This window comes from Nomascus leucogenys, chromosome 12, assembly GCF_006542625.1.
Source record: "Nomascus leucogenys isolate Asia chromosome 12, Asia_NLE_v1, whole genome shotgun sequence".
In the NCBI taxonomy this organism is placed as follows: domain Eukaryota; kingdom Metazoa; phylum Chordata; class Mammalia; order Primates; family Hylobatidae; genus Nomascus; species Nomascus leucogenys.
In genome coordinates, this window is record NC_044392.1 from 51339312 (window position 1) to 51352866 (window position 13555).

A 13555-nucleotide genomic window follows, 5' to 3' on the forward strand; every position below is an offset into this window, starting at 1 on the left:
CACTATGTTAGGCTGGTTGCAAACTCCTGACCTCAGGTTATCCACCTGCCTCGGCCTCCCAAAGTGCTGGGATTACAGGCATGCGCCACCGCGCCCAGCCTAAGCTTTGTAAACTTTTCTATGTGTATGTGTTTTCCATCAGAATAGATGGGATTAAAAACCTCAAAAAGTATTTAATTTGAAAAATGTTTGAGGTTATATTTATGAAAGTGCTTTAAAAACAAAAAAATTATAACAGAGAAACTATTAGTGAACAGACAGCTGTACAAATATAAGTTATATTTATTCATATAGACCTATTTATACATCTTGATGGGACAAATTTGAAACCAGTGTGTAACTCACAGGCCTATTTTGGGTATAGATAACTCTCAATTATCCACATATACGGACTAGCATGAATAGTTTAGAACCACAAATATTAGCTGGGCATCTACTATGTGCTAAGCAATGTGTTAGGCCTGTTTAGAATGTTTTCAAGTATAAAAGAAAGGTGCAGACTTCAAGAATCTTACTTCTGTCTTGAATGTACTCTTGTCCTCCATCCTGGTGAGCTTTTACACGTCCTTAAAGGCTTGGCTAAAAGTTTAGAAGCTTCCCTAACCCACCTGGGTAAACTGGTTGCTTCTATATCTCTTCCTACCCCAATGGGCACTAATAACATGTTTATATTTCTCTCATCAGATCAGAGTGCCTTGAAGGTAGGACTGGGATATCTCCAAGGCCCCATGGCAGTGCCTGGTAGATGGTAGACCAACTTGGTAAATTTTGAATGAATGACTGATAGTCAGATTGGAGAGTTAAGATGTGAGTATCAGGAAGGTCAACTAGTATCACAAGACAGTAAATAATAACAGCAGATTCCAGGTGGATGTTTTGAATACTGGGCCTGTAGATCAAATGAGATTTAAGTATGGCTAGGAAAGATGGAACTATGGAACTTAAAGATGGAGAATTTTAAAAAATGACAATAGTAATAAGAAGTATCCGTCTTTTAACTGAATTATATAATTTTATAAAAGACAATTTCCCTCCCTCCCCTCCCCCTGCCCCTCGCCTTTTTCTTTTTTTTTTTTTTTTTTACAGGGTCTCACCCTGTCACCCAGGCTGGAGTGCAGTGGCACTATCATAGCTCACTGCAGTTTTGAATGCCTGGCCTCGAGTGATCCTCTTGGCTCAGCCTCTTGAGTAGCTGGGTCTACAGTGTGTGCCACCATGCCCAGCTAATTTTTGTGGGTTTTTTGTTTGTTTTGTTTTTTGTAGAGATGGGTCTCACTGAGACTACAGGTGTGTGCCACTGCACCTGGCCCAAATTTGTCATTTTTCTGAGGCTTTTTGTTTTGGACAGAGTCTCACTCTGTCACCCAGGCTGGAGTTCAGTGGCACAATTTCGGCTCAGTGCAAACTCTGCCTCCCAGGTTCAACCGATTCTCCTGCCTCAGCCTCCTGAGTAGCTGGGATTACAGGTGCCCACCACCACGCCTGGCTAATTTTTGTATTTTTAGTAGAGACAGGGTTTCACTGTGTTGGCTAGGCTGGTCTCGAACTCCTGACCTCAAGTGATCTGCCCGCCTCGGCCTCCCAAAGTGCTGAGATTACAAGTGTGAGCCACCACGCCTGGCCTGTTTTGAGGCTTTATAAGAAATTAATTAGTACTCGTATGCTGAGGGAAATTAATTTACCAGAAGAAATTTATGAGGTGGATTAATTTCCTGTGGATAACCAAGAGTGGACAGTATAGAAATTTGAATTTTTTTTCTTCTATTTCTCCCCTCGAATGGAAATTCTGTAATTTATAGTGAAATGACTAAAGAAATCAAGAAAGGGAGAGAAGATTGTCAGCTACTGAAGGAATGTTTGAGAATTGATTCTAGAGGGATAGTGTGTTTTGCTATTAGCTTAGTCTCTTGATTTATAGTGTTTTTTTCTCTTGTGTCAAAAATTCAATAATTAGAATATTTAATAGGTCAAGTAGAACTTTTGTATTTGCAGATTATTCTTTTAAAAGTTGAATTTGTTGAGAGCCCAAACCTTGGATTATCCTTGGCCTTAGTTGAAAGGAAGAAAACAGTTCATTGTGTGTTGCAAATAGACATGCTGGTCTGGATCTAAAAAAAATAAACATTGACATGATTCTTGTTTCTATTTCAGCTACTATTGTTGTGCCAATATTATAATAACAGACTTTCTGTATGACTCTTCCTGCCCCCATTTTCCCAAAGATTACTTCCCTTTTGCAAGTCTTCCAAATTATTAAATTTCCCAAATAACTGTAATTTAAGGAGCCTTTATCAGTAGCACTGAAGAGACAAATGCCAATTTCCAAGTTCTCTGTTCACTAGCCCCTGATCGTTACATTACCCTTTGGTTATTAATGGGATTTGTCTGTCAGAGTTTTATAAAATCAGGCCTGCTATTTGTAGGACTGATACAAAACTAGAAATTCTTGAAAAAATAGTTAAATTTTTTTCTGACACACACACATACTAGTGGTAGTGATGAAGCCACCAGGGGCTAGTTCCTGAGACCTTAATGTTGTGTATCCACAGTAACATTTGATAAACAAATAAATTGTTTTGGGAGTGGTTATATGATTGAGTTGAGATTTTTTTTTACTCCATGTTTGACTTAGAGAGAGAAAGTAGACATTCCCCAAGTATATCCTGCATTAGAGGTAGAAAACAACCCAGAAGTATGCAGGGTGAGTAGAAGGATATGTAAACATTTCCTTCCAATAATCAAAAAAATAGATAATATGCATGAGATTAAGAGACTATTACAAAATCTTTGAACCTGGAATGAGTAGAAGTAGTAAGAGGTACAGGTTGGGGAGGTAGGATTGGTAGATTAAGACATTGGGATTCCAGTAAATATGTGTGAAATTGCTGTTCCTGGAGATTTGGGAATGAATGAGCTGTGTAGCTGTGTCTGTACATCTAGGAAGGGACAGACACTTTTCTTTTGCTGTTATTTTTGAGAGACCATCTGGTGGAAGGTACAACTAAAGGACCCCCTTTAGGATATTTTCTTGAAGGCTTGAGTTGAAAGACACTGGATTGGAATGATAGGCTGGGCACTGTGTGTATGTGTCAAGACTCTGTTTTGGAAATGATCGTGGGACTGAAGGGTTTGTTTGGGAGGGGTAGAGGAAACTTTTAAAGGAAAGATACAGGGAGGGGGCTATGTTGGGCACCAGTGGAGTGAGATAGAGTGTATGGGAAGGAATTGGGCAGAAAGAAGGCAACTATTGTTGAGGATTTATTGTATATCAATAAGCTGCCCTAAGGCTTCACGTATGTTACTTAATCCTAACAGGAGGGCTGAAATGCATACATTTCCCTCATTTTATACATGAAGAATCTGAGGCACAAAATGGTTATATTACTTACCTATGATTACATAGCCCTTAAATAGTAGCTCTGGGATTGGAACCAAGATCTGTCTGAATCCAGAGCCAGTTCTTTCTTCTGATGTGGAGTTGAGAGGAGTTGAAGCAGTGAGGGTGGACGTCCACCTAGTGGACTGCCCATGTTTTCTTAGTCCTCCTCCCTGAACGAAATGTGGCATTGTATGTGAGCGTATGTTCTCTGGAGTCAGCTGGGCTGGGTTGATAAAAATCCTGGGTCTGCCACTTTTACCTGTGTTGCCTTGGGCATATTACCTAACCTCTGTGAACTTTAGTATCTTCATCTGTGATGTGGAGTAACAATACAAAGTTCTCAGAGTTGTTTGGAAGTTTAAATGAAATAATATCTAAAGCTTTAAAACATATTTCTTTCTTTTCTTACTTTGAGACTCATCTTGTTACTTCTGGATTGTAACATTTAGTGTTATATAGATCCCTTTAGAGTAGGATTGGTCTGGATTCAGGACTAGATCCGCAAATAAAAGAAAAAAGAAAAAAAATAGAGTAAAATTGGTCGTATTTTCTAAGAAGGTTATATTTTGTTTCTTTGACTTGAAGGACCCATATTAACTAAAAACAATCTGCCAAGACAATTATTCATCTCTCCCTCCCACCTAATCAAGAATTATGTGAAAGTTCTAAGTGCCTCTGTCCCTCCTCTTTCTCTCTGTCTGGATTCCTTGGGACTGACATCATAGACATGGAGGAGTCTCTGACTTTTTAAAGTTTTTGACAGTCTTGAGTGTTGTAGTTTTCCAGTGAGTTATGGGAAGAGTTGGAGAGGACTCAAATGCAGCTCTAATGCTTCAGTGGAATCAGGACATGGGTAGAGAGTGAAACTCTGGAAGCTTTGGGGAATGTTGTAAATGAGAGAATGTAGGGTCAGTAGTTTCTCTGGCATTTTAATAGAGCTTTATTATCCATGGTCTTTAATTTTGGGTCATTTTTCTCTATTATTAAGTAAGTTGGACACTTGGAATATGCAGACTGATTTTAATATTATTCTGAGCTAAACAATGTATAGGAAGAGAAATTTGTTGCAAATAAAGTTGTACAACAATCTTAAACAGATGTCTTTGAGATGAGTTACTGTTTTAGACTTGTCTGTGTACAACACTGATAGACTATCAACAGTACTGTGTGTGTGTGTGTGTGTGTGTGTGTGTGTGTGTTATGGGGTACCATAGAAATATACTTCAGTTCATCTGAACAGAAATTGAGTGCCTGCTAGGTACTTGGATGCTGGGGAATATTGGATGAACAAGCCAGGATTCCTGCCCTCAAATTGTTCCTGGTTTAGTGGGAGACAAACATGTAAATAAACACAACTACCATGCAGGGTGATAAACATTATGGTAAAAGTAGCGTACAGGGTGCAGTGGGGGCACCAAGAAAGAAGTGCGCAATTTAGGAAGTCAGAGAACTTTTGCAAATGAGGTAGTATTTAAGTTAGTTTTAAAGAAGAGGTAAGAATTCACCTGCTACACCTAGGAGTTACTCCAGTTAAAGGGAACAATATGTGCAAAGGGACTGAGATTTGAAGCACATAGTACACTTTGGGAACTCCCAGTACAAGGGAATGATGGGGGGTAGAAAAGGCTGGAGAATTAGGTAGAGCCAGATCATGAAGGGCCTTGTTTGTCCTGTATAGATTTTTTTTTTCATACAGGGTCTCACTTTGTCGCTCAGGCTGAGTGCAGTGGTGCCATCATGGCTGACTGCAGCATCAACCTTCTGTGCTCAAGTGATCCTCCCACCTCAGCCTCTTGAGTAGCTGGGACTACAGGCGTGCGCCTCCACACCCGGCTAATTAAATAAATAAATAATTTTTTTTGTAGAGATGGGTTCTCGCTACATTGCCCAGGCTGGTCTTAAACTCCAGGACTCAAGTGATCCTTCCTCCGCGGCCTCCCAAAGTGCTAAGATTATAGGCGCAGGTCACCAGGAGGGAGCCACCATGCCCGACCCTGTATAGGAATTTGTTTTTTTGTTTGTTTGTTTATTTTGAGATGGGGTCTCGCTCTGTCGCCCAAGCTGGAGTGCAGTGGCATGATCCTGGCTCACTGCAACGTCTGCCTCCCAGGTTCAAGTGATTCTCCTGCCTCAGCCTCCCGAGTAGCTGGGATAAAAGGCACATGCCACCACGCCTGGCTAATTTTTCTGCTTTCAGTAGAGATGGGGTTTCACCATGTTGGCTAGGCTGGTCTTGAACTTTTGACCTCAGGTGATCTGCCTGCCTCGGCCTCCCAAAGTGCTGGGATTACAGGTGTGAGCCACTGCGCCTGGCCCCTGTATAGGAATTTGAATCTTAGGCTTTAGCCATTGAAAATCCATTGAAGAATTTAGAACAGTGGGATATAATACTATAATATTGGCATTTTAAATTGCTCATAGTGGTTGCCTGTGGAGGCCAATCAATTGATGGAGAGAGGTAGAGGGAGGAGTTAGGGAGCTATTTCCTGGGGTGCAGGTTATGAAAACCTGATAGAATAAAAGAGCTGTAGCCTGTGGAAGGTTTTGCAGGGATTTGAGAGATATTTAAGGTGAAATTAGTAAAACTTAGCGAAAGATTATTTGTGTGGATAAGGCAAGAGAGAAGTCCAGGGCGGCTCCCTGGCTTGTGACTTGGATGACTGGGGACTATTTGCTACAATAGGCAGTACTGGAAGAGGAATAGTTTGAAAGGATGGGAGACAGAGATGAGAGAATAAGCTCATGTTTTTACGTACTGAGTTTTAAGTGCCTGTATGATTCCCAGGTGAGGTGGAAAGAATTTGGGGGTGCAGATACATTTGGAGTCGTGACCATTTGGGTGCTTAGGGCTGTGAATGAAGTTTCAATGAGAAGATGGAAGGCCTAAGGCTAGAATGGTGGGTGCACTAAGTTTGGTTCAGGCACAGAAATGGGAGTCCACAAAGATGACCAAGACACAGGGCCAGAGAAGCAGGAAGAGTGGTCAGTAAGTATCAAATGCTACAAAGAGAGCAGAAGTAAGGATGATTGTGATGATCTTATATATAAGCCAGTGCCATTCTCTTTCTGCAGAAGCCTATTTTTGTAGGTTGAGGACAAGGAGTTTTGCAGGGAAGAGGAGAGTAACCACCAACAAATAGGAGCAGAGGAGGAAACCTAAAGGAACCCCTCTTGCTTTGCTTTGTAATTTTTTTTTCTGTGAAGTAGGAGGCAAGGTCATTTGACAGGAGTAAGGGGAGGTGATGTGGATTGGGTGGGAGGCTCAAGGAGCATGGTGAAGGTATGGGATAGTAGCTCAGAAGATTGATGGAGGTACTAAAGTTAAGCAAAGATAGCAGTGTTTCAATAAAAGCAAGGTGGCTGAATAACATGTTAGTAGTCATATTGCTCTGCAAGGTTAGCAGGGAAGTTAGAATGTGGGATCCATCCAAGTTGGACAGATGAAATGGATAAGGGAACTAAATTTTCACAGGAAAGTAAATTAGGTTATCAATTATTGGTTTTACTTTGTTAGGCAAGAAGAGATAAAGTGGAATCTATCCATTTTTCTCAAACTTCACTGCTTTTATCCTGGTTTAGCTCTATTTTGCAAGAATTTTCTAATCAATTCTCTCCCTAAATCCACTGTGCTTCTTCCGAACTCCCTCATTGTAACCAGGTGATCTTTTAACAATTCACATCTGATTATGTTCTACCTCTGCGTGCAGCCCTTCAGTGGCTTCTCATTATGTTTAAGATAAGATCTCAAATCTTTAACAGGGTCCACTAGGCCCTCTCTTCATCCTCTTGTAGCAACATTCTCATCTTTATGTTCCTTCCTGCCACGGAAGTTTAGTGTATGTTTCCTCTGCTTGGAGCGTTCTTCCTTTCCCAATTTGTCTCTCCAATTGCTGCTTAATCTTAATTAATCTTAATTCGTAGATGAAACATAATTTCCTTGGGGAAGCTTTTCCTGACTCCCTATAGGAGATAACACTCCCTTCTCTAACATTTATTATAATTATAATTGTTTGTGAAAATATTTGAAAAGATTATGAAAGGCAGAAATGTTAGATGAATTGTGCAGGTGGTTGTTGAAATTGCTCAGGAAGATGGTAGGATTTTGTGGGTTTTTTCCTCCATGCTGGAAGCTTTTGAGGATAGGGATTGTGTCTAGTTCACTGTTGTGTTTTTAGTCATGAGCATAGTGCCTCACACAAAGGCACTCCAAATACTTTTGTTGAATTAATGAATAAGATGGTTAAGAGACTGGATGTCTTAGTGAGCAGGCAGGTTTAAAAGTAGAGAGGAGGCCGGGCACAGTGGCTCACGCCTGTAATCCCAGCACTTTGGGAGGTCAAGGCAGGTGGATCAGGAGGTCAGGAGATCGAGACCATCCTGGCTAACAAGGTGAAACCCCGTCTCTACTAAAAATACAAAAAAATTAGCTGGGTGTGGTGGCAGGCGCCTGTAGTCCCAGCTTCCCAGCTACTTGGGAGGCTGAGGCAGGAGAATGGTGTGAACCTGGGGGGCGGAGCTTGCAGTGAACCGAGATCAGGCCACTGCACTCCAGCCTGGGAGACAGAGCGAGACTCCGTCTTAAAAAAAAAAAAAAAAAAAGTAGAGAGGAAAAGCTGGAAGGAGATGAGGTTGTGGCCAGAGTAAAATGTTTGAGTTTAAGATTTAGAGGTGGAATGGTTTCAGGAAATGGCAGGGTCCAGGTTTGAGTTGTTGTTGTGGAGGTGGTCTTAGTATTAGAAGAGATAATGAAATTCTAAGGCAGAAATGTTAGGTGAGTTGTGCAGGTGGATACTGAAATTGCTCAGGAAGATGGTAGGATTTAAAGTTATTTAAGTGCCTTTGGTCCCAGCTACTCAGGAGGCTGAGGTGGGAGGATTGCCTGAGCCTTGGGGGTGGAGGTTGCAGTGAGCCAAGATCAAACCCCTGCACTGCAGCCTGGGTGACAGAGCTAGACCTTGTCTCTAAATAAATAAATAAAGTTATATAAGGCAAGTGTTTAAGTCTTTGATAAATACGAGAGATAGGCACAACCTTTTCCTATGGTGAACAAATTAAATGGGCAAGAATCAGGGCAGTCCCAGGAATCAGTAATGCATCCCCTAGTATGGTACAGTGAAAGAGCATGGGTTCAGACTATCTAGGTTCAGACTTTGGGCCACCTACCTGACTTTTGAAGTCTTTTTTGTTTCTCTGTTTATAAATTGGGAATAATGAGACCTGCTGCAAGAGTTTTGTCATTAATGAGTAAGAATGTTTTTATTTTTATTTATTTATTTATTTATTTATTTATTTATTTGAGATGGAGTCTCGCTCTGTTGCCCAGGCTGGAGTGCAGTGGTGCTATCTCGGCTCACTGCAAGCTCCGCCTCCCGGGTTCACGTCATTCTCCTGCCTCAGCCTACCGAGTAGCTGGGACTACAGGCGTCTGCCACCATGCCCAGCTAATTTTTTTATTTGTAGTAGAGACGGGGTTTCACCATGTTAGCCAGGATGGTCTCGATCTCCTGACCTCCTGATCCACCCGCCTTGGCCTCCCAAAGTGCTGGGATTACAGTCGTGAGCCACTGTGCCCGGCCGAGTAAGAGTGTTTTTAGAAGTGCTTAACTAATATTAACTTGTTAGTTTTTATTCTTGACTGCGTCATTACTTCAAGATGGTATGGAAGTGGAAGTAGGGGTGAGAGGCAAAGATAGCAGAAGCAAATTTTGAACAACATAATTTATTCAGCCTGTTAAGTTTATATAATGAAGTCAGCACAAATATTTATAAGTGAATATAGGTACAAGCAAGTACTGATATAAGACAGGATTTTGTAAAATAAAGGCCATTGTTTGGCTCATAACAACATCATGATGTTGATCTACAACAAATGTTTATGTAAAGAAATGCTTTGTCTAATAATTTTGCATGAAAATTCCATCATCCTTGGGAAGTAGATTTTATTGTCCTGGAGAACAGAATCAAAACCGGTATGTGAAAGTTATAGTTGGGGTGTGAGGCTGGTGATAGCTTTTGTTTTAGTTTAGAAAAGCATTTTCTAACAGTTAAAGCTGTCCAGTAATAAAGTAGACATTATAGCAAAGTAATGAGGTCCCTGTCAGACCTTGTATTCAAGTGGAGACTATGTGATTTATGTCAGAGATGTAATAGCAGGATTCTTGCATGGGGGCAGGTATTTGGATTAAGTAATTGCTAAAGTCCCTTTCAGCTGGAAGATGTTGATGCCAGGTGAGAGCTGTCTTTACACCATTCAGTTAACAAATAGTTGAAAACCTCCTCTGTTTTATTTGAAAGGTTGAAAGCCACTGGTTTTCTTCTTCTCCCCCTCCCCCTCCCCTCCTCTTCCTCTTCCTCCTCCTCCTCCCTGAGACAGAGCCAAAAACTGTGTGTTTGGTTTGCTTTTTTTTTTTTTTGAAACAGGGTCTTACTCTGTCACCCAGGCTGAAGAGTAGAGGCACGATTGTCGCACACTATATAGCCTTGACCTCCCAGGCTCAAGCAGTCCTCCCACCTCAGCCACTCAAGTGGCTGGGACTACAGGCACACACGACCATGCTTACCTAGTTTAAAAAAGGTTTTTAGAGACAGGGTCCCACTGTGTTGTCCAGGCTGGTCTCAAACTCCTGGGCTCAAGTGATCCTCCTGCCTCAGCCTCTCAAAGTGCTGGGATTACAGGTATGAGCCACTGTGCCCGGCCCAAACTTTTTTTTTTTTTTCGAGAGAGTCTTGCTCTGTCGCCCAGGCTGGAGTGCAGTGGTGCCATCTCAGCTCACTGCAACCTCCGCCTTCCTGGTTCAAGTGATCCTTCTGCCTCAGCCTCCCTAGTAGCTGGGACTAGCCACCACGCCCAGCAAATTTTTGTATTTTTAGTAGAGACAGGGTTCCACCATGTTGGCCACGCTGGTCTCAAACTCCTGACCTCAGGTGATCCACCCTCCTCGGCCTCCCAAAGTGCTGGAATTACACACGTGAGCCACTGTGCCCGGCCCAAACACTGTGTTTTAATCATTGGTTTGATATCTCCGTTTGGAATTTGAAAAGCCTAAGCAAGGTATTAGTGGTGATGTAACAAAAGCTGTTGTTCTCACCTGTTGGGTGGGGTTAGGTCAGGGTCCACAGCATGCACCTGGAGACATCAAATGTAAGAATGTGCTGTTAAGAAGTTTGGCTTAGTGCTTCAAATGTTTGCTAAAGAGCAAGGCATTCTAGATAATGTTGAACCTCTAAATTACTTTGTTAAAATGTTTTTTGAGAAGAATAGCCTGTGTGCTATGTTGACATGTGAGATCTATGATGCCATAACACTGGTTTTCATTCACTTCTCTCACTCAGAAGACTGTCTGGCTGTGAAATTGCCTATATGCCTATGGCTTAGTCAACTCTTTTCCTTTTTGCTGAGCACCTGTTTGTGATTACTATTTTGTGTACTTATTGTATATTTCTCACATTCTTTCAGAAAGTTATTAAAATGGCTTTACAATTGCATTGCTTTTTTTTTAAAGAGAGAAGATTGAAATTTGTTTTGCAGCTATACACTTGGTTTTGGATTATTCATGTGTATAAGTTATTTGAGCTGCTACCACTTCCTGTGACCTAAGGCTGTGGCTAAAATGGGTTTGGAGAAGAAATTCTTGCCTCTACTGGGGGGTAGGGGGAGGATTCATTCATCTATTAATTCTGAAGGAATTTAATTCCTAATTCCTGAAGGTAAGGGACTGATTTACTTTATAATTTGACATTTTGAATTTGAGGTATCTTAGACCAAAGGTTCTTTATGTATTAGTAATTCTTTCTGATAATTATGATGTTGAAACTCAGGTAAATTTAAAATTGACAATATCTAGAATGATAGTCAAAGATCATAGATCATGAGGCTGTAGTGAACTGAAGAAGTTTATTTTTTAAACCTTGAAAGTATCTTATGAGTCATCTAATCCAAGTCTAGATTATAGAAGAGACAACTGAAACCCTGTAAGTAATTTGACCAAAGTCACCTAGTTAATATGTATAGGTGTATGTAGGTAAACTCATGTAGTGTGAGGGAGGTAAGAGTAGTGACAGCATGGTTGATGTCCCTTTAGAAAGGAGAGTTTTTAAAACAGAAATAGAAGGGTGATAACAAGTGCCCTAGAATTTATGATCTGCTAAGCTTCAAATTGGTTGGTTTGTTGGTAGCTGATGTGGAAGTTGGCTTAGTCATTGAGTCATTTATTCATCAGGCATTTGACTACCTACCATATTATAGATGCTACACTAGATGTTGGAGTTACAAAAATGAAGAAATCGTGTCCCTGCACTCATGGATCTCTTGTACTACTAGAACAGGACAGGAGAGAAAAATTTCTATTTTGCCATCTCTTTCTCTCTCAAAAAAAAAAAAAAAAATCCAGTGTTAGCAAGTTAGTGACCTGCTGGTTTTATAACTCACAAATCTTTTTTGTTTATTTGCCTTGTCACTTTTTGCCTTCAACAATTATACTTTGACCTTTCCCAAAAGGCAGGGGATTGGTGGGTATGGTAGGGCAAGTGTACCTGGCAACTTAATGAGTGAGTCTTCTATAGAAAGCTGTAAACTTGGCAGAATTTGATCAGAGATTGTTCTTCACTCTGTTATTGCTTCCCTCTGACTTTTAACCTCACAGGAATGTTGGATTGGTGCCAGGCTGTCAGGTTAGGGACGTAGTTTCTGCCAAAGTCTGAAAGAAGAGATCTTTTTCAGTTGAACTTATTTGACAGTCATCTGTCCTGTGTGGAGAAAGATGTGTTTGGAGTAGATGTGTTTCCTGGGTTCATGAGGTTAATGGACAGAGATTGAATCTTGTTATGAACCTTTTGGGTCCCACTCTGCTTTGTGGAATAACTTATTCTTTAATTTAATTTAATTTGATTTTTTGAGACAGAGAGTCACTCTTTTGACCAGGCTGGAGTGAAGTGGCGTGATCTCGGCTCACTGCAACCCCCGCCCCACGTGGGTTCAAGTGATTCTCCTGCCTCAGCCTCCCGAGTAGCTGGGATTACAGGTGCCCGCCACCACGCCTGGCTAATTTTTGTATTTTTAGTAGAAATGGGGTTTCGCCATGTTGGCCAGGCTGGTCTCAAACTCCTGACCTCAGGTGATACACCTACCTCAGCCTCCCAAAGTGCTGAGATTAAAGGCGTTAGCTACCGCACCTGGCCTAATGCTGTATTTTGAGTAGTTTTAGCTATCAGTTTACTCCTCTGCTAGCATCAAAACACTAGTCAACTCTGAAATTATCCAGTGTATAGTAATTGTTCATTCACTCAACAAATATTTATTGAGGGCCAGTGTGCCTAGCACTGTGCCAAGTGATACATGCAGGGGATACATTAGTGAAGGAGACATACAAGTTTCCTGCTTTCAAGAAACTTATATATTAGAGGAGTTGGCTAGACAGCAACTAATTAAAATAATTTGAGAGTATTCAAGTACCAGGAAGGAAATACACAAAGGTGCCATGTTAGCGACTATTGCAGGTGGGGAGTTCTTTAGGGTGGTAGCCTGTTGCTTCCTTCTTTAGTTTGGATAAGCAAACTCATGGTAGAAAAGCAGTACTCAGGAAAAGTACAGGAAAAGCATTTTTCAGAGTGGTATTACAGGTTACTGTAGACGTTGAGATGTTAATGAAGAGTTAGGAAATAAAATGTTACTCTTCATAATTTTAAAGTGCTGTATTTTAAAATTCAACTGAAATGAATGAGCTAGGATAGTTTTCCCCATTTGGTTAGGAAGCTGCTGACATGGGACTGTGATTATCCTGTTCCAGTGTAATTTGAGCCTTATGTATTTATTTATTCCTCAGGTGGAGGCCTGAATTTTGATCTATGTTCTACCTACATCCAGCTGGCTGAAAGTACTTGATGATCACATGACCCTGGACATGGATGCTGTTCTGTCAGATTTTGTCCGTTCCACAGGAGCAGAGCCAGGGCTAGCGCGAGATCTCCTAGAAGGTGAGGAGTTGTAGGGGAGAATGAGAAAAGAGAAAGTAAAATGTGGTATTTATCATTAGGATGATTTGGAACATTTAAGGTGATCAGGAAGATACTTTGTGTATGTTAGGCCCTGTGGTTAATTCTAATGATATACTTTGTGTATAACCCATCATAATTTGAAATTTTAAAATCCCTTTTTCACCTTGAACTTACTGGGGTAGT

General features: G+C 41.0%; 1 protein-coding gene across 5 annotated transcripts in view; it reads left to right on the plus strand.

Annotated features, from left to right (window-relative positions):
• The window catches only part of OTUD7B (OTU deubiquitinase 7B), a 132311-nt gene that overhangs the window by 78892 nt on the left and 39864 nt on the right, over positions 1–13555 (plus strand). For 4 of the 5 annotated variants that reach the window (XM_030824665.1, XM_030824664.1, XM_030824667.1 and 1 more), the window contains exon 2: positions 13201–13351. The exons of the other annotated variant lie outside the window; for it this stretch is intronic. In XM_030824665.1, coding sequence (XP_030680525.1) covers positions 13267–13351 — 85 coding nt within the window. In that variant the 5' untranslated portion in view covers positions 13201–13266. The remainder of the gene's footprint in view (positions 1–13200; positions 13352–13555) is intronic. 5 annotated transcript variants of the gene reach the window in all.